At 41.6% G+C, this 21,577-nt stretch overlaps 1 protein-coding gene across 2 annotated transcripts in view; it reads right to left on the reverse strand.

Annotated features, from left to right (window-relative positions):
• Window positions 1-21,577, reverse strand: part of LOC140202763 (WD repeat-containing protein 91-like) — a 50,439-nt gene that overhangs the window by 10,429 nt on the left and 18,433 nt on the right. For both annotated transcript variants that reach the window (XM_072268071.1, XM_072268072.1), the window contains exons 9-13: window positions 21,197-21,347; window positions 11,248-11,342; window positions 5,424-5,583; window positions 1,146-1,254; window positions 88-200 (exon numbers count right to left, since the gene is read on the reverse strand). In XM_072268071.1, the coding sequence (XP_072124172.1) occupies window positions 88-200; window positions 1,146-1,254; window positions 5,424-5,583; window positions 11,248-11,342; window positions 21,197-21,347 (628 nt within the window). The remainder of the gene's footprint in view (window positions 1-87; window positions 201-1,145; window positions 1,255-5,423; window positions 5,584-11,247; window positions 11,343-21,196; window positions 21,348-21,577) is intronic.

Genomic DNA, 21,577 nt, shown 5'->3' on the forward strand with positions numbered 1-21,577 from the left:
TCCCCCTCTCATGATCCCTGTGGGTATAGTCACTGGTGCCTTCTCTCCAACACTGTGTAGTACTGTATTTAATAATACTTCCAATACCTTTCCATCTTCACCAATGCTGTAAACAGAGTTTTCATCGTAGCTGAACTCCACGGAATAAACTTCACCAGAATGTGCATGCCAGCTCATAGCACAGTCATACCGCTGCATGTCTGAAATATACAAGTAGACACATGCTCAGATTTGATGTGAGGTCATCAACCTGGAACAGTCTTTCTCTCTCTCGCCACTCCCCCCCCCACCACACCCCACCCCCTGAAGATGCTACCTGACCTGCTGAGTCTCATCAATATTTTCTGTCCTCATTTCAGGTTCCAGCCTCCACAGTTTTTTTTTTGCTTTTCAGAAATCTTCTCACATTGAAAAAGTTTTAAAGTAGTACCTGACTTTGGGGAATGGCAACTCAAGCAGTGACTAAACGGAGAGCTCCATGTACACCAAGGTAGAGCTGATTGCTTGAGTCAGGTGCCTCCACCTAATTTTCTGCTCAGATCAGTTAGAGGAAACAAAATTCAAACCAAAGTCAGGCATTCCTCAATACTCAACTCCCTCCCTCATACTCAGGCTCTTTAAGCTGCAGGCTTCTCACCCCTGAGACACCACAGACTGCAGATGCTGGAATCTGAAGCACCACACAAGATGCTCGTGTTTAGCTGCCCAGATGAAGAGTCTCATCCTTGTACATTAATTGTACATTTTCATCCATAAATGCTACCTGACCCACCGAGGTTCTCCAGCATCTTGCAGTTTGAGTCTGCTCTGTACTTACTCAATTCAAGCAAGCTGAGGTGATGTAACTGGTTTTGGGAACTTGAATCTTGGGCATTGGAATAGATGGGTTCTACACAGATCATCAGCATTTAACCCTGCTGAGCTATCAATGTGCAAGCAGTTCACAAAATACTAGAGTGAAGCAGTGTCTATAAATCTGGACCCCAGTAGACCTTCACCCAGCTGAAAAGCAGACAATTGGGTGTTCAGACATTGTAGTTTCAGTGTTATTTTCAGATCTAACCAAATAAAGAATCAAGTAATTAGAGCAAAAACATTTGGAACCAAGCATTCAAAGCCTAAATCCGTGGAAAGGTCAACCTTACCAAAGAGTCGGATGATGCCATCAGCTGCTCCAGACACCAGCAGATTTCCATTATGACTGAAAGCTGTACAGTTAATGGCAATGGGCTCAGGATCCAAGGAAAACTGATGCTGCAGAAAACAAGTCAAAATGTTGAAACTTTAAACCCTCAACAGTAAGAATTTACAAACTGACATCCTTCAATACATACACAATCCTATTGATCTACATCAGCACAGTACTCCTCAAACCCGATCTGAATCCAACATTTACTCCTTAGTCTGGTGAAGGGACTGAACAAAATAACTTACTCCCGACTGTTCTGACACCTCCAAGCCTGAATGCTTGAAACAATAGTGAGCAAGTTTTCAATTGCCTTACTGTTTATTTCCCAACTAACAGTAACAAAACTCACTGCTTTTTAAATACAAACACATGCAACTAACACCATTTAAAAGCTGTTTGCTGTCAGCGCAGTGTAGAGTCTAATGGTCACACAAGTCCAAGTTACTGACTCTAGTTAGAAAATGTTTGGTAACAGTGTCCTATCCCAATTAAGCAGCATACTGTCCCAAAAAGATGAAGGGAATCTTAGCTATCTTCTCGATTAGTTTTTGTTCTTTATGAGTAGTCATAAATAAGTGGCTGCCTTGATGAACCGATGGCCCAATTAACCGGAATCCACTGTGTGGATAAATTATTTGGATGTCGTGGCTTCACATGAAGATTGGTGGTGATGTTGATAGTGTGGAGGGAAGTATTGGGTTACAGGATGATATTGATGGGTTTGTAAAACGGGCAAGAAATGGCAGATGGTGTTTAATTCAGGTAGATGTGAGGTGATACATTTTGGGAGTACTAATGAAGGTTGAACATACATGAATGGCTGAATCCTTGGGAGTACTGAAGAATAGAGAACTTGAGATACAAATCCAAAGGTCCTTGAAGGAGGCAATGCAGGAAGGTCAATGTGGTTAATAAGGTATGAAGGATACAAGGTTTCATTAGCCAGGAGATTATATACAAGAGTAGGCAAACTTGCTCCAGGATGTGATTGTACTGGAGAAGGTGCACATGGGATTCACTAGGAAATTACCTAGGATGTAATGTTTCAGCTATGAGGAGAGACCAGAAGCGCAAAATCCGTTGCTCCCCGGAATGGAGGAGGCCAAATGCAGATATGTTTGAAATCTATACAATAATGAGGGGCATAGAAAGTGAAAGGCACGAATCTTTCCAACCCACCTCGTTTCACCTATCATCTTCGAGCAGGTCTCCTTCCCCTCCCCCCACCTTTTTATTCTGACATCTTCTCACTTCCTTTTCAGTCTGAAGAAGGGTCTCGGCTTAAAATGTCAACTACTATTCACTTCCATGGATGTTGCCTGACCTGCTGAGCTCCTCCAGCATTTTGTGTATGTTGATCAGGAATCTTTCTCCCCCTGTCAGAGGTAGATAAAACTAGAGGACATAGGCTTACAAAATGGGAGATTCAAAGGGGACATTTTCCACACAGAAAGTGGCAAATACATAGAACACACTGCCGGAGAGAGTACAGCAGAAGCAGAGTCACTAACAGCATTCAAGATGTGTCTGAACAAGCACCTGAGTCAATGGACCAAGAGCTTGTATTTAGGATTGGTAATTGCCATTAGTTGGCATGGAGGTGGTGGGCCATATGGCTTGTTTCCAAGCTGTACAAGTCGATGCCTCTAAAATAGGAAGAAGATGGGCAAAGAGTGGCTCAAAATTCCTGGTAATAGTGTTTCAAAATATAGAGTAAACCAAAAAATAAAGAACCAACATGCCAGAATAGCAAGGTGTGTTTAAACAAAACAAAGTCATGATGACACTGCAAGGAATGCAGGGTAAATTCACAAGTACAGGGAAATTTCTGACAGCAAAAACAGCAGTTAAACCTCAGGGGGATATCAATTGCTCCAATATTAATTTTAGTAGAATTAGGTTTGTATGATACAGTGATGGCAGAAGTTTTAACATGCTTTTGAACGTCTCGAATGAGCGGCTGCAGGCATTTGCAGTTGTATCAGTGCATTTAGAGTGGTCACAGGCTTTCTTTTAAAAAAAATACAAAACTTTGTATAGAAGTAGAAGAATTTTTTTCTAAAACAGAATATACATGGAATAAAAACAACAGGAATTCTGCAGATGCTGGAAATTCAAGCAACACACATCAAAGTTGCTGGTGAATGCAGCAGGCCAGGCAGCATCTGTAGGAAGAGGTGCAGTCAACGTTTCAGGCCGAGACCCTTCGTCAAGACTTACTGAAGGAAGAGTGAGTAAGGGATTTGAAAGTTGGAGGGGGAGGGGGAGATCAAAAATGATAGGAGAAGACAGGAGGGGGAGGGATAGAGCCAAGAGCTGGACAGGTGACAGGCAAAAGGGGATATGAGGGGATCATGGGACAGGAGGTCCGGGAAGAAAGACAAGGGGGGGGGGACCCAGAGGATGGGCAAGAGGTATATTCAGAGGGACAGAGGAGAGAAAAAGGAGAGTGAGAGAAAGAATGTGTGCATAAAAATAAGTAACAGATGGGGTACGAGGGGGAGGTGGGGCCTTAGCGGAAGTTAGAGAAGTCGATGTTCATGCCATCAGGTTGGAGGCTACCCAGACGGAATATAAGGTGTTGTTCCTCCAACCTGAGTGTGGCTTCATCTTTACAGTAGAGGAGGCCGTGGATAGACATGTCAGAATGGGAATGGGATGTGGAATTAAAATGTGTGGCCACTGGGAGATCCTGCTTTCTCTGGCAGACAAAGCGTGGGTGTTCAGCAAAGCGGTCTCCCAGTCTGCATGGAATAAATCTCATTTCCACCGAGACATAATGGACAACTCTGGAGGTTATGGACAAGTCCTACCATATCTAGTTTATCAGTTGGGTTTATACAATGGTCCTACAATCAACCACTGTTACCAGATTAAATTAATAAATCTCATAGATTTCCCATGTAGCAACAGAATTTATGACCTCCAGGTTGCCCAGCCAGTAACATTACTGGACTGAGAAGTGGCAGATGGAATTTAATGCAGAAAAATGTCTGGTGATTCACTTTAGAAGGTAAAATTTGAAGACAGAAATACAGAGTTAATGGTAGAATTCTTAGCAGTGTCGAGAAAGTGAGATCTTGGTGTCCATGTTGACAGATCTCTCAAAGTTGCCATGCAAATTGATTGAACTTTTTGAGCACCTGAAGCAAACTCACACAGTCACAGGGAGAACTTACCAAATTCATTACAGATAGCAGTGGGAATTGAACGCCAATCAGTGGTACCGTGAAGCATTCGCGCTAACCGCTACACTACTGTGCTGCCGCTGATTGGCAAAAGAACCAATGGGTCATTTGAAAAGATTTATTTAACACAGTAAGTGGTTTGGGGTGCAGTTGTCAGAAAATGACCATTTCTAGTAATTGAGGGGTACTGGTCGAGGGGAAGAGAAACAAAATTAAACAGGTTTAGAAGAAATGAACAGGAGATATAACAGAAGGTGGGGATGGTGGCATACTGTTGAGGCAAGATCAGAAATTGATTATATAGACAGGTAAAAGATTAATTAACTGCTCTTGTAGATGCAAAATGAGCCATTTCTGCATTCAAGGCATATTTTATTTACAGCCCCAAGGCTTAAGGAGCCACATGGTATGTTGGCCTTCATTGGCATTCAGCTCCAGAGCCTCAAGTTATGCTGCAGCTCTATAAAACCCTGGTTAGACCACATTTGGAATATTCTGTTCAGATCTAATTGTCTCATTATAGGAAGGATGTAGACATCTTAAGAGAGTGCAGATGAGATTTCCAAGGATAATGCTTAGATTAGAGAGCATATCTTATGAGCTAGGGCTTTATTCTTTGATACAAAGACAGATGAGAAGTGACAGACAGAGGAGTACAAGAGGCATAAGATTGAGTGGCTACCTTATTCCCAGGGCAGAAATAGCTAATACCAGAGGACATAATTTTAATGTGACTGGAGGAAAGTAACAGGGTAGTTAGAGGTAATTTATTTATTTTAAAAAGACAGTAGTGTGTGCATGGAACACCCTGCCAGAGGTGGTGGTAGTGGAAGATACATTAGGGACATTTAGAAAACTCTTAGATAGGTACATGAATGATTTTAAAAAATGGAGGGCTATATAGGAGGGTAGGTTTATATTGATCTTTAAGTAGGTTAAAAGATTGGTACAACATTGTGTGTTGAAAGGCCTGTACTGTGCTGTAATGTTCTATCTTCTATTACACTTGGCACTAGCTTCTCTCTGAGAAGCTGCTGGTGTATTACCTGTTGCTTCATGGTCTTTGTGTCCCAGAGCAGGAGATTGCCTGGAACCAGGTTCACTCCTTTCTCTCCAGTATCCGGCACAGCCACGAGTTTGATGCTTGGAGCAGCTGAGGAGCAAACAAATGAGGTGCCACTTGGACTGCAAGCTAGAGACAAGATTCTGGTGCACAAAAGCAGTATTCTTAAGTTAAAAATTTAAACATTGAATATTTCATACTGACTCTAGACAGTTTAGAAAGCCATCTGATACAGCTCAGTTTGTAGTTACAATCATCAATTTCTTCCCTGTTCTTTCATGTATTTTTCTACCAACCACCAAAAATTCTTGGTAATTTTCTACCGGTGAAAACTTTCAGAACACGCTCTATTGGGGGCATGTATTGTTTCTTGAACAGAAGAAAGATATAAAGTTGCTGCAGGCCCTTTTAGCGGCAAGTAAGAAATCAATTACTAGAAAGTGGCTAAATCCAATACCACCTACATTAGAAGATTAGCACGAAATTATCTTGGAAATATTTAAAATGGAAAAAATGACTTACTCTGAGAATTCAAAAAGAAAAATTTTATCAAATTTGGAATAAATGGATTGAATATATAACCCCAAAGCGAGCAGACTTTAGATGACTCTCCTAATGATTTATACTGCTCTTCTCATCAACACAGTAATATTGCTAACGTAAGCACCCCTGGTCTAAATGTTTACTGTTTTTGTTTTCTTTTTTTTTGGAAAATGGAGAATTAACACAAGTAAAGGAAAAGATTTGGGAAAGGGATAAAAAATGATAAAATTAAGTAAATAAGTACATAGGGATTGGATAATTATGTTTGGGGGTAGGAGCAAACATGAACAAGTTAGGATATAAACATCTACAATGGTAGTTACATATGCTTACATACAACATTTTGGACCAGAAGAAATGGTCCAGAAGAGATATATGGAAATTATTATTAATCCACTATTATTACTATCTTTAACAACTAATATCATTATTTAGCCTAATAGATTAGAATTTCAACTGCACATAATTATCTATTTAAGTGTCTAATTTCTTATTATATCTTAATGTGTACTTAGGATTGTATAAGTAATTATAGTTTTATACATATATAAAAAAAATGGAAAAGGTTATACATGTGAAAAAAGTTCATGATACTTGTGAATTCCTTATCCAAATAAAAATAAAAATTTTTAAAAAAAAGAAAACTTTCAGAACATTGAACCTGTGGCAACACTGAGCTATGGCTCAGTGGTAGCACACTCATGCTCAGAAGGTCACTGGTTCCAGCTCCAAAGAATTTAGCAGAAATTTCAGACCAACACAGCAGCTCCGAAGGAATGTTGTTCCAGGGTGGTGGTGAAGAGCAGTACTGAGGGAGTAATATGGAAGTTGTTGTTTTTTTGTGATCCAGAGCCCAAGTATTTGTTCTATAAACGATACCATGACGTTCTTGGAAACATTTCACGTTAACATTAGGGTCTAGAGGAGTGAGAAACTTCCCACTGACAGCAGAGCCAAGAACCAGAGTACAAAATGAAAGTGAGATTAGAGATTACAGATCAGCTTTGTTAAATGTATGTCGAAACAAACAGTGAATTGCGTGGTTTATGTCAACAACCACATTATGAGGATGTGCTGGATGCGACCCAAAAATGTCACCATGCAAAATAGGATGCCTGAAACTTACTAACACTTACTACTCCATACTGTTATGTGGGCAGAAACTGAAGCTCTTGGAGGAAACTTACACAGTCACTGGGCTTACAAGCTTACAGACAGTGGAGAGAATTGAAACCTGATCGTTGCTGCTGTGAAGCATTAACACTAAGTGCTACACTACTGTGCCATCCCTGATCAGCAAAAGAACCAAATGGGACATTTGAAAAAATGGTTTATTTAATATAGTAAGTGATTAGGAAGTAACACACACAAGACACTGGAGGAACTCATCAGGTCAGGCAGTTTCTATGGAAAAGTGTAAACAGTCGACATTTCGGGTCAACACCCTTCTTCAGGACTGATTAGAAATGTGGTCATCAGAAAATGACCATTTCTCGTAACTGAGGGGGACTGGTCAAGGGGAAGAGGCACTTAACTACACAGGTTTAGAAGAAATGAACAGAGATACAACAGATGGTGAGGGTAGCAGATAATTGAGGTAAGACCAGAAAGTGATTGAATAAACAGGTAATCTTGCCTAACAAGTCTGTTGGAATTCTTTGAATTAGCAACAAGCAGTTTAAACAAGAGAATCGGTTGATGCGCACTTGGATTTTCAGAAGGCTTTTGAGAAGGTGCCACACATGAGTGTTATTAATGATTATGATATAGTTGGGATCACAGAGACATGGCTCCAGGGTGACCAAGGATGGGAGCTCAACGTTCAGGGATATTCAATATTCAGGAGGGATAGACATGAAAGAAAAGGAGGTGGGGTGGCGTTGCTGGTTAAAGAGGAGATTAACGCAATAGAAAGGAAGGACATAAGCCGGGAAGATGTGGAATCGATATGGGTAGAGCTGCGTAACACTAAGGGGCAGAAAACGCTGGTGGGAGTTGTGTACAGGCCACCTAACAGTAGTAGTGAGGACGGGGATGGTATTAAACAGGAAATTAGAAATGTGTGCAATAAAGAAACAGCAGTTATAATGGGTGACTTCAATCTACATGTAGATTGGGTGAACCAAATTGGTAAAGGTGCTGAGGAAGAGGATGTCTTGGAATGTATGCGGGATGGTTTTTTGAACCAACATGTCGAGGAACCAACTAGACAGCAGACTATTCTAGACTGGGTTTTGAGCAATGAGGAAGGGTCATGGCAGACCAATTGAATAATTACTTTGGTTCTGTCTTCACTAAGGAGGACAGAGGGTCCAGTGAGATGGAGGAACTAAGCGAAATACATGTTAGTAGGGAAGTGGTGTTAGGTAAATTGAAGGGATTAAAAGCAGATAAATCCCCAGGGCCAGATGGTCTGCATCCCAGAGTGCTTAAGGAAGTAGCCCAAAAAATAGTGGATGCACTAGTGATAATTTTTCAAAACTCGTTAGATTCTGGACTAGTTCCTGAGGATTGGAGGGTGGCTAATGTAACCCCACTTTTTAAAAAAAGGAGGGAGAGAGAAACCAGGGAATTATAGACCGGTTAGCCTAACGTCGGTGGTGGGGAAACTGCTGGAGTCAGTTATCAAAGATGTGATAACAGCACATTTGGAAAGTGGTGAAATCATCGGACAAAGTCAGCATGGATTTGTGAAAGGAAAATCATGTCTGACGAATCTCACAGAATTTTTTGAGGATGCAACCAGTAGAGTGGATAGGGGAGAACCAGTGGATGTGGTATATTTGGATTTTCAAAAGGCTTTTGATAAGGTCCCACACAGGAGATCAGTGTGCAAACTTAAAGCACATGGTATTGGGGGTAAGGTATTGATGTGGATAGAGACTTGGTTGGCAGACAGGAAGCAAAGAGCGGGAATAAACGGGGCCTTTTCAGAATGGCAGGCAGTGACTAGTGGGGTACCGCAAGGCTCAGTGCTGGGACCCCAGTTGTTTACAATATATATTAATGACTTGGATGAGGGAATTAAATGCAGCATCTCCAAGTTTGCGGATGACACGAAGCTGGGCGGCAGTGTCAACTGTGAGGAGGATGCTAAGAGGATGCAGGGTGACTTGGATAGGTTGGGTGAGTGGACAAATTCATGGCAGGTGCAATTTAATGTGGATAAATGTGAAGTTATCCACTTTGGTGGCAAAAATAGGAAAACAGATTATCTGAATGGTGGCTGATTAGGAAAAGGGGAGGTGCAACGAGACCTGGGTGTCATTATACACCAGTCATTGAAAGTGGGCATGCAGGTACAGCAGGCGGTGAAAAAGGCGAATGGTATGCTGGCATTTATAGCAAGAGGATTCGAGTACAGAAGCAGGGAGGTACTACTGCAGTTGTACAAGGCCTTGGTGAGACCACACCTGGAGTATTGTGTGCAGTTTTGGTCCCCTAATCTCAGGAAAGACATCCTTGCCATAGAGGGAGTACAAAGAAGGTTCACCAGATTGATTCCTGGGATGGCAGGACTTTCATATGAAGAAAGACTGGATGAACTAGGCTTGTACTCATTGGAATTTAGAAGATTGAGGGGGGGGGGGGGATCTGATTGAAACGTATAAAATCCTAAATGGATTGGACAGGCTAGATGCAGGAAGGTTGTTCCCGATGTTGGGGAAGTCCAGAACGAGGGGTCACGGTTTGAGGATAAAGGCGAAGTCTTTTAGGACTGAGATTAGGAAAAACTTCTTCACACAGAGAGTGGTGAATCTGTGGAATTCTCTGCCACAGGAAACAGTTGAGGCCAGTTCATTGGCTATATTTAAGAGGGAGTTAGATACAGCCCTTGTGACTAGGGGGATCAGAGGGTATGGAGGGAAGGCTGGTGCAGGGTTCTGAATTGGATGATCAGCCATGATCATAATAAATGGCGGTGCAGGCTCAAAGGGCCGAATGGCCTACTCCTGCACCTATTTTCTATGAGGCTGCTTAACAAGCTACAAGCCTATGGTATCACAGGAAAGATTCTAGCAAGGATAAAGCAGTGACTGATTAGCAGGAGGCAAAGAATGGGAATAAAGGGAGCCTTTTCTGGCTGGCTGCTGGTGCCTAGTGGTGTTCCACAGTGGACTGTATTGGGACTGATTCTTTTTATGTTATATGTTAATGATTTGAATGATGGAATTGATGGCTTTGTTGCAAAGTTTGCAGACAATATGAATAGAGGTGGAGAGGCAGGTAGCTTTGAGGAAGTAGAGAGGCTACAGAAGGAGAATGGGCAAAGAAACGGCAGATGGTACAGTGTTAAAGTGTATGGTCATACACTTTGATAGAAGCAATAAAAGGGTTGACTATTCTCTAAATAGAGAGAAACTACAAAAAAACTGAGGTGTAGAGGGACCTGGAAGTCCTTGTGTAGGATTTCTTAAAGGTTAATTTGCAGGTTGAGTCTGTGGTGAGGAAGGCAAATGCAATGCTAGCATTCATTTCAAGAGGAATAGAATTTAATGCTGAAACTTTATAACCACTGGTGAGGTCTCACGTGGAATACTGTGAACAGGTTTGGGCCCCTTATCTTTGAAATGATGTGCTGAACCTGGAGAAAGCTCAAAGGAAGTTCACGAAAATGTTTCCAGGATTGAATGGCTTGTCATACAAGAGCGTTTGATGGCTCTGGGCCTGTATTCACTAGAATTCAGGAGAGCGAGGGGCCACCTCACTGAAACCTATCAACTGGTGAAAAAGTTTGATAGCGTGAATGTGGAGAGGATGCTTCCTATAATCTGGGAGTTTAAGAGCTAGAGGACACAGACTCTGAATAGAGGGGTGTACTTTTAGAACAGAGATAAGGAGGAATTTCTTTAGCTAGACAGTGGTGAATCTGTGGAATTCTTTGCCACAGGCAGCTGTTAAGGCCAAGTCTTCACATATATTTAAGGCTGACGTTGACTGATTCTTGATTGGTCAGCACATGAAGGAATACGGGGATGGAGGTGGTGGAAGGCAGGAGATTGAGACAGAGAGGAAAACTGGATCAGCCATGATGAAATGGTAGAGCAGACTTTATGGCCAATTCTGCTCCTATACATTATGGTCTTATGGTAAAAGATTAATTGCTCCTGCAGACAATTGCAATGCAAGCAAAATGAGCCATTTCTACATACAAATATTTCATTTACAGCCCCAAGCAATTTTAAGATGCATCTTAAATTTGCAATCTTGCAAATCTACAGTATTTCATGTACTTTTCATGCCACAATAACTCTAAAACTTACCGGGGATACGATTCATCAATTATTAACTCATACAAATTCTTCTTGGCATCAGTGTCATAAAGTCGGACTGTCCCAACTCCGCTGCCAAGCAACAGCTGCAGGAGATGTAATCAACAATTTACTACACATACTTTCTCAAACCCTGGGGAAGATGAGTTGACATTATACACTTTATTCTTAATTGTACTCTTGTGTAGATGAAATGCAACAGATGATCTCTAAAGTTCATAGGAATCTGGCATCACTCACAGAACTGCTACTGACCTTGTGGATGTGGAGATGATATTTACCCCTGGGGAGAAACTAGAGGTAGGGATGACTGCTTAAAAATAAGCACCTTCCAATTACAACAGAAAGGAGGCAAATTTTTCTGTCAGCATCACAAATCCCACCATGACATGCAGCTGGCGCAAAACATATTTTAACAATAAGTCACCAATCATTGATTTAGTCAATTTAGGCCAAAAGTAGATCAAGATCCCCCACTTTGGAGAGTGAGGGGATGGAGGGAGACAGGAGAGGGAGGACTGGAGGAGGGATTTGAGGAACAGCTAACACTATTTATGTGCAGCTCTTGGATGCTTGTGGAGATTATCTGTCACTTGGGACTAACACACAGAAACACCTACAACTGCCTCCCCATCAGGTCTAGTCCCCAAGCACCAGAGTAGCTGACAATCTATGACAATACAAGATTTCAGATGAAAGAAACCAAGAGGATTCATACTGCAGACAAAATGAATTGGTCAGAAATGGGCAACCAAGTATAAAGAAGGGATGAGGGGATATTGAAAACCTGAGGCAATTAAGGAAGGCATTCAGTTTTCAATGTTACATAAAATCATAGGGCAATTAGTTAACCTCAAGAAAATAAACATAATACTGTAAAGATGCAAACAGGTAAATACATGTGCTGCAAGAAACATGCACAAACTTTGGCAAAAAAGAGATCTTAAAGGAATAGGGAAAAGAGCAGAGGGAATTCTGGAATTTTTGTATTTGCTTAGTTTGTCATCTTGTGCATATTGGTTTGTCAGTATTTGTGTATAGTTTTTCATTGATTCTATTGTATCTCCTTATCCTACTGTGAATGCCTGCAAGAAACTGAATCTTGGGGTGGTGTATGGTGACATCTACATACTTTGAACTTGAAGAGCAATGGAGATTTATGGAGTTAATTCTGGAATGTTTGTCAAGTGTGGATGAAGATTCCGCGGATTGAGCAAAAAGATGCGGAGTGCACAGGGTGATTGAAGGGTTACAGGTTTGTCTCAACAGGAGAATGGCATTTTGAATTTGAGTTCACGACATGGAGAATGAGAGGGTGACCAGACTGGAGAGGAAGCAGAAACCTTGTAGCTGAGATGTTTTAAAAGAACAGCAAAGGGCCTGAAGCCGTTGTTCAAGCAGTGATGCTATAGTGATAAGAGCAACTCTCCAACTGTGCTTATTAGAAGCTCATCATTGAAGAAAAGTAAAGGTTACGAACAATAAAGACACATCCTCAACTCTCAGGTTTTGTTGTTAAAACCAGTTTCATAAATGTTTCTGAGGGAAAGAACTCTGTAGCCTCACCAAGTCTTGCCAGTGTGAGATCTTCATCTGATCAAGGGAATTACAGATGGGTAGTAAATGATGGACACATTAGTGAAACCCCAAAAGCACAGACAAATAAATTCTGTTTTACACCTGCAATCTTTTGTCTTCGTAATGATATTTGCAGCTCAAAAGCAGCCACTGAGGTCACCACATCAATGATGTCCAATGAAAGGAGCTGTTTAGATGTACCCCACTTCCCATCTCTGTCTCTCTGTGGCCTTATCTGTAGAGCTCTTCAAACGCCTATGTAGCTATCTTGAAAATGTAGACTGAGCATTTCCACCAGCACCCCCTTTCATGACTCTAGGGGTGCATTTCTCCCCTTTCAACTCCTTTAATCCTAATCTATGCTTCATTGTTATTAAATTCTCTACCAAGATTGTTTTTCCTTTTCCAAATATCTATACCTCTCAAATGTTATGCAACTTAATTTAATCTACTTTAATATGATACCATCACTGGAGTCATCTTCCCTCCACAGTTCCCAAGGAACAATTCCTCCGCTTTATTTTTCTAGTCCCACCACCACCCCACTCTCAAGGAACAATCCATGCAACAGAGGCCCTAACATTTGCCCTTATACCTCTTCCTTTTCCACCATCAGGAACCCAAATACGCTTTCCAAATGAACTAACAACCTATTGTCCTTCTTCCCCCCTCCCCCAATCCAATACATACATTCTGTGTTCACAATGTGGCCTTCTTTGGATTGGAGAAAATATTCAGATGTCACAACAGTTCCAGATTACAAGGGTGGTCCTGAGCTTCCCGCTACCTCCATTCTACTCTGACACGTCCTTGGTCTCTGCACTGTTTCAACAAAGCCCAAAACAAGCTTGAGAAACATAACTTTATCATCCTATTAGAGTGGTTACAACCTCCGGGTCTCAAAACTGAATTCAACAACTAAAGGGTAAACTCCTGGTACTCACAATTTACTTCTCTGTAGCCCTTACACTTGTCTACCCACACTGTAATTTTCTTTAGCTGCAATTCCATGTTCTATGGAATTCCAATGTAACTATGTAAGGCATAAGGCATCTGGACGGTATGCAAGAGAGTAGTTTTTCCACTGAATCTCGGTACACATAATAATAAAGCAATGAGAAACAGACATTAGAGGTCTCTAGTACTGGGAATAGTTCATCCTGTACAAACTGTAATGTTAATTCAGCTTGTCTTCTCTTCAGTTTTTGCCCCATTTGAAGTATTTCTTTCCAGGTCCAAATTTGTTTCTAACCCTGGCCCAGCGCCCCCTCCCCAATAACCAAAATGACCTGTGCATTTCTGGTCATCCCATTACGAGGAAGATGTGGAAGGTCTGGAAGATGCAGAAGAGGTTCATCAGGATTATAAGACCATAAGATATAGGAGCAGAAGTCAGCCATTCAGCCCATTGAGCTTGTTCTGCCATTCAATCATGGGCTGATCCAATTCTTCCAACCATCCCCACTCCCCTGTCTTCACCCCACACCTTTTGATCCCCGGCTAATCAAGAACTTATTTATCTTTGCCTTAAATACACCAAACGGCTTGGCCTCCACAGCCGCTCATGGCAACAAATTCCACAGATTTACCACTCCCTGACTAAAGTAATTTCTCCGCATCTCTGTTCTAAACGGACGTCCTTCAATCCTGACATTGTGCCCTCTTGTCCTAGAATCCCCTACCATGGGAAATAACTTTGCCATATCTAATCTGTTTAGGCCTTTTAAAATTCTGAATGTTTCTATGAACACCCCCCCCCCACCCCTTCTCCTGAACTCCAGGGAATACAGCCCAAGAGCTGCCAGACGTTCCTCATATGGTGATCCTTTCATTCCTAGAATCATTCTTGTCAGTCTTCCCTGAACCCTCTCCAATGTCAGTATATCCTTTCCAAAATAAGGAGCCCAAAACTGCACACAATACTCCAAGTGTTCTCTCACGAATGCCTTAGAGCCTCAACATCACATCCCTGCACTTATATTCTATACCTCTAGAAATGAATGCCAACATTGCATTCACCTTCTTCACAACCGACTCAACCTGGAGCCAGAAATCCATTAATACTGTAGTCCAAATCATTGACATACATTGTAAAAAGCAGCAGTCCTAACACTGACCCCTGTGGAACTCCACTAGTAACCAGCAGCCAGCCAGAATAGGATCCCTTTATTCCCACTCGCTGTTTTCTGCCGACCAGCCAATGCTCCATTACAGACAATAAAGGGAGATAGAACAAACCTAGGCTGTTTTTGCTGGAGATCTGCTAGAGTTTTATAATATAATCAGTGGCATAAATAGAGCATAGAGTAAGAATCTGTTTCCCAGAGAAGGATTAAAGTTCAGAGGGAAAGTTTAAAGGAGATGTGTGACATAGATATGCGTGCTTGGAACGTGGTAGTGGAAGCAGACGAGATTGTGGTATTTTACAGGGATTTAGGCAGGAGCACAAACATGCAAGGAATAAAAGGATGTGAATCACATGCAGGCAAATAGGTTTAACTTAACACACACACATACACAAAATGCTGGAGGAACTCAGTAGCATTTATGGGAAAAAGTAGTGTTGGCATTTCAGACCCGTTTTCCATAGATGCTGCTTGGCTTGCTGAGTTCCTCCAGCATTTTGTGTGTGTTGCTTGGATTTCCAACATCTACAGATTTTCTGGTTTTTGATAGTTTTAACTTAACCTGCGTAGATCTGGAAGGCTGAAGGATCTGCTCCTGTGCTCTACCACTGATGTTAAGGAAAGGTAGGATAACCAGAGTCTAATGAAAGACAAAGGAGACAGGTGACAATGAAATTTTAAAAAGTTGGTGAATAGTTCAAGTGAGAACCAGACTAAATATTCCAAGCTCAGAAAGAAACTGTAAAGAATATTTAGATACAGAGGAAGAATGAGTGTTAGGGAGTACTCTGGATTCAGGTGAATACAGCAGATAGTAAATCACGAACTGGTCTTTATTCTTAATGTAAATTACAGGCAGTAAATTGAAGTTTAAAACAACCTTTGCAAATAAGCTTTACTGTCCTTAGAATCAAGGCCCTAAAGGGATGATAGTGCAAGAATATTTAACTTTCTATGTAAAAGGGATACAGCGATGTCATGGGTTTAATTGTGATGAGGGGAAAACTCCCAAAGTGTATGCTTCATAAACCTGCGTATCTACAAGAGAAAACAAAGTGTCAGAAATTGCAGTGAACAAATCACAGGGCTACAAGAGGAAATGGATGAATACAGAGAACAGCAAGACAAATAGAGCTGGGCAGATTGAAGGAACAGTTAGAATATTTAGAGAGAGAGACATGGGTGAGAAACAGGTAGAACAATACAAGAATAAATTAGTCAGGGATCTGGACAGACAGGTAAATGGTATAAGGCCCAGCGAATGGGGTTCGCTGGGTAGCAGCCATCGAAATGATAGCTGAGGAAGATAATGAGATAAATTGGGAAGTGTTAGACCAGGAATTTGACAAGTGGGTAAGTGCCCACAAACAGAAGAGATTATTGCCAGTACTGCCTGTCACAATGGTATGGCACACTTAGAGACCAAGCCAACGGCAGGCTCAGAATCCTAATGATCCCAAGCAGCCACTCAGACTCATGACAAGCCTTTCATCCCAGGAGAAAAGCAGAGCATTTTATCCAAACCACACAAAGTTGCCAATGACAAAGCAGAATTTTAGCACAAGTTAGAAGAAATGTTATTAAATTAGAAACCCACCAGATACAAAGACAAACGTGTATTGGTTAAAGCTAAATGCCTGAAAATATGTGGATCAGTATGACCCTAAGGGTGCAGAATGGAACATGAGCAACTAACGGGAATGCCAGTAATGAGGGGAGGTATCGGAATTTTAAGTAAGAAGTGAGGCAGTGACTGTTGACCAGATCATCATCATGGCTTGTCACACCAGACAGCAGCCACTCTAGTGTTGTTTGGTTGATGTTGAGCAGGTCAGTGTCAGCTAAATCAGGTGAGAGTGGACAGTTGCGCAGAACATGTTCAATGTTCTGCACCCTTTTGCCACACTCACAGGATTCGCTGGTCTTTAAACTCCACTTCACCATATTGTCTCCCGTCCTACAAACTCCCACTCCCGATCTGTTGAGAGTGCACCACTTCCGTCTGTCAAGCAGTACCCCGTCTGGTAACGTTTCTGTGGGGTCTTGCACTGTATTGTTTGATGGGATTCTGGCTTCTGTTTGTTGCCAGAGGTCAATCTTGTATGTTTGGGGGGGATGTTCAGTGCGGTAGTTCCTCCACTGTAGCAAAGCTTTTCCTCGACTTTAGGCAGTTGAAACTGACACATGATGATGTAGTGGGTGCCATGGATCCGAGTTCTGTTTACCTTTTTCAATTTTTGTTGTAGTGTGTTCTTCGGATCTCTGGGGGAGCAATGCCTGCAAGTCTGTAAATGATGTTAGTGGGTGTGGGGCGCAGTGTGCCCGTGATTATTCGGCAGGGCTCATTAAGCAATGGGTCTATTTTCTTCGTATGAGCTGATCTGCCCCACACAGGTGCACAGTATTCTGCAGGTGCATAGCAGAGTGCTAGGGCAGTTGATCTAAGTGTGTAAGCATTAGTTCCCTATTTCGTGCCTGCTAATTTTTTCAGGAGAGAATTGCAAGAGCCAACTTTCCCTTGGAGTTTTTGGACGTGGGTGGCAAATGAGAGCGTCCTATCCAGTGTTACACCCAGGTAAATTTGAGCTCCTTCCCACACCAGAAGATCTTGAGTTTCCAAGCTGCTTCTCGATTCCTCAGGTGGAATGCACATACTTGAGTTTTTGATGGATTTGGGTTCAGAGACTATTTTTCATAATACTGCTTCATTGCTTCGAGAACTGCTGTAAGTCGTACTTCAACTTCTTGGAAGGAATTGGCTTGTGTTGCTATGCATAAGGTCGTCTGCATAGATAAACCTGCATGTGTTATGAAAGGTTGGTTGGTCGGTTGTGTAAACATTAAATAGTAGAGGTGCCAGGACTGATCCCTGTGGTAGTCCATTCTTTTGTGGGTGCCACCTACTCTTAATTCCATTCATTTCTACATAAAATCTGCGATTTTCTAGGAGGCTTCTTATTACTTTGACTGTGGTTTCATTCTTTAACATTTTAGATAATTTCAGTAGAAGGCCTCTGTGATTCACAGTGTTGTATGCCGCTGTTGAGTTGACCAGATTATAGAATGAGTAAAGGCAGCATCCAGTCAGACACAACAGCTCTCAATAGCCCCCATTGCCGGTACTGGTCACTCTCAATGTACACAAGAGATTTAATAGGAGACCAGCAATGCAGTATGTCATGGACAAAGGAGCTTCAGTATCTATAACTCATCTTTCTTTGCCCATACCTGGAGAGGCTATTTATCTCACAGGTGTAGGGGGCAAAACAATGAGGGCAGAAAAAAGTGAGCCTCAAGTACTTGAGATAGAGAGAATGCATTTTCTGGTGGACTTCTGGATGTGCCAAACAATGTGGACACAGTTCTGGGGATAGATGCACTTAGTAAAGCAGGTGCTGTTACAGACTCAGGGAAGGGACAGATTACATGGACAAGTCAGGGTCAGCAAACAAGAGTCACACAGTCGACAACATGACCACAGCAGCTCTGATAAATAGGGACTGGAGCCAGGATGGTGTATCGGGATTATGTCAAACAGTCCAAGGGGTACAGGCTGAACACAAACAAGATTGTGAACCAATCAGAACATACCCAACTGGAATAGAGTTATATAAACCCACACACAAAAATCCCAAACACAAGTGGAAATATGGGTTTGAACTAAAGGATGAGTTGTTCTAAAGTAGATTAAATTGCCCAAGACCAATACTAACAGGTCATATAATCAGAATTTTGTAGATTAGAGACTTGAATCTGGGAAAACTCAGATGTTACAATTTTAGTTGATGTGGAATGTTTGTCTATGACCAATAATTCCCAGCATTCTTTATTTCAACCGCTTAAGGGCCAAGATTTTGGAAGATGGTTATAAATGCATGCTGAATGTTTAACCAGTGAGCAAATGAAGCATGAATAATGGTTTATTAAAAAAATGTCACATGCAGTGTGGCCACACACAAGTTCTCTTGCTCCCTCTCCCTCGAGAGAATACAGCATGAATGAGTGCAAAGCCCATCGTGTATTTGTTAAATTTCTCATGTGTTTAATTATTTCAATTAATACAAGAGGAAGATTCTGTAACTTGATGTGTAACAGAATTTGCACGATGTCTTGAGTATCTACCTTTTAGAGTCAGAGAAAAGTACAGCAGGCTCTTCAGCCCATGCCAAACCAAACCACTGCCTAATCCCATTGAACTGCACCAGGACCACAGCCCTCCATACCCCTGCCATCCAAGTACCTCTCCAAACTTCTCAAACATTGTAATCGAGCTCGCATACACGGCTTGCGCTGGGAGCTCGTTCCACTCTCTCACAATCCTCTGAGTGAAGAACTTTCTCCTCATGCCCTCCTTAACCCATGACCTCCAGTTGTAGTATCACCCAACCTCAGTAGAAAAAACTTGCTTGCATTTAACCTACGTCCCTCAATTTTACATACCTCGTCAAATCTCCCCTTAATCTTCTACATTCCAAGGAATAAAGTCCTAACCTATTCAATCTTTCCTTATAACTCAGATCCTCCAGTCCCAGAAAACATCCTTGCAAATTTTCTCTGTTCTCTTTCAACCTTATTTACATCTTCCCTGTAGGCAGGTGACCAAAACTGCACACAATACTCTGAATTAAGCCTCACCCATGTCTTATACAATTTCAACATTCCATCTCCTGTACTCAATATTTTGATTTATGAAGGCCATATGCTACCTTATCTAACTGTGATGTCACTTTCAATGGATTATGGACCTGTATTCCCAGATCCCTTTATTCTACTGCACTCCTCAATGCCCTACTATTCACTGGGCAAGATCTACCCTGGTTGGTCCTACTGAAGTGCAACATCTCGCTGTCATCTGCATTAAATTCCATCTGCCATTTTGCAGCCCATTTTTCCAATGTGCTCATATCCTGCTGCAAGCCATGATAGTCTTCCAAAATTTACTGATCCAGTTAACATCATCATCCAGATCATTGATATAGATGATATATCCAGCACCGATCTCTGTTGCACTCCACCAGTCACAGGCCTCCAGTCAGAGAGGCAACAGTCTACCACCACCCTCTGGCTTTTCCCACAAAGCCAAGTCAAATCCAATTTACTAGCTAATTTTGAATGCCAAACAACGGAACCTTCCTGACCAACCTCCCATGCAGGACCTTGTCAAATACTTTGCTAAAGTCCACGTAAACACTATCCATTGCCTTGCCTTCATCAACTTTCCCGGTAACTTCCTCGAAAAACTATAAGCTTGGTTAGACACAAACTATCACACACAAAGCCATGCTGACTATCCCTAATCAGTCCCCGTCTATCCAAATACTTATGGAGTACCTTCCAGTAATTTTCCCACAACTGATGCGAGGCTTTTCCTTTGTTTTTGGAATATGTGTTTATTACGCATTAAATGTACGTTTCATGTTTTTTATCAGTTTATTGGTGAATCTTCAGAAGGAAGAAAAGTATATGTTGTTTTATCTGTGTTTTAAGTTTGTGTCTTTTTATTTCTTTGCTTTGAAATTGGTTTTGGAGAGAAAGAGACCTGGATTCCGCTCTGGCCATGTGGAATTCAAGTCAAGGTGAAGGAAATATGAGTGTCTCTATTAAGATACTATGCCACTTAAATGGGACAGGAGACTGTTGCAAAGAGTTTCTAACCAACATCAGCTGCATGGACTTGTGTGGTCACTGTGCTTAAAGTGAAGTTTTTAAACAGCATCATTTGCATGTATTTGTGTTCAAAATACATTGACTTTTGTCACTGATAGTTTGTGGGAAATAAGCAGTAAGACAATTCAGAACTGTTTTGCTCACTGTGGTTTGAAGCATTCAGGCTTAGAGATGGGAGAAACAGCCAGGAGTGAAAATGAAATGATTTCACTACTTCAGCAGGTTAGGAACGATGAAGAATTTGAAGGTATCGACAATCACCTCGAATGTTACAATGAAAATGAAGACTTGGAGGGTGCAATCATTGAAAGTATTATATGGAAGCAATCCATCATCCACACTAGATGTCTGTGCTGATTTTGTTCATTTACAGTCAAAGAACACGACAGCATACACTGGATGAATTCCTCCATCCATAGCTATTAGAAACCAACAGTTTTATAGTCTTAATAGTGGCATTGACAGTGTTATAATTTGTTCGGTATTTGTTCAGTTAAATACATAATATGTTACCCAGCTAAAATACACTGTCCTGTAAGCATTGCAGGTGGAAAGAGATTATTTCTCACCAATCGATCCGGTTTCGTGGCCCACTCCAGGGAGAGTAACTGTGACTTGGACATTATGGTGGCCTTCGTCTGCATGGTGGGATTGAATGTCCATACTTTAACCACTCCATCCACATCCAGACTAGCGACTCTCCTACCAGAGCAATCCACCCTAAACCAATCACAAAAAGTATTTTCAAAACCAGCATAATATCTTCAGAGACCTAAGCAGACTGGTATTAAATCTCCTTTTCCCATCCACCATAATCAACCTTCCCTTTACAAACATTTCAAATCCCCTTTACATGGAGAAGGTCCGCCATGGACACCAACATTGCCTCCTACTTCAGTACAAAAATGCTAACTCAGAGCACTTGAAAAGGATACAGCTGTGTAACAAAG

This window comes from Mobula birostris, chromosome 9 (assembly GCF_030028105.1).
Source record: "Mobula birostris isolate sMobBir1 chromosome 9, sMobBir1.hap1, whole genome shotgun sequence".
Classification (NCBI taxonomy): domain Eukaryota; kingdom Metazoa; phylum Chordata; class Chondrichthyes; order Myliobatiformes; family Myliobatidae; genus Mobula; species Mobula birostris.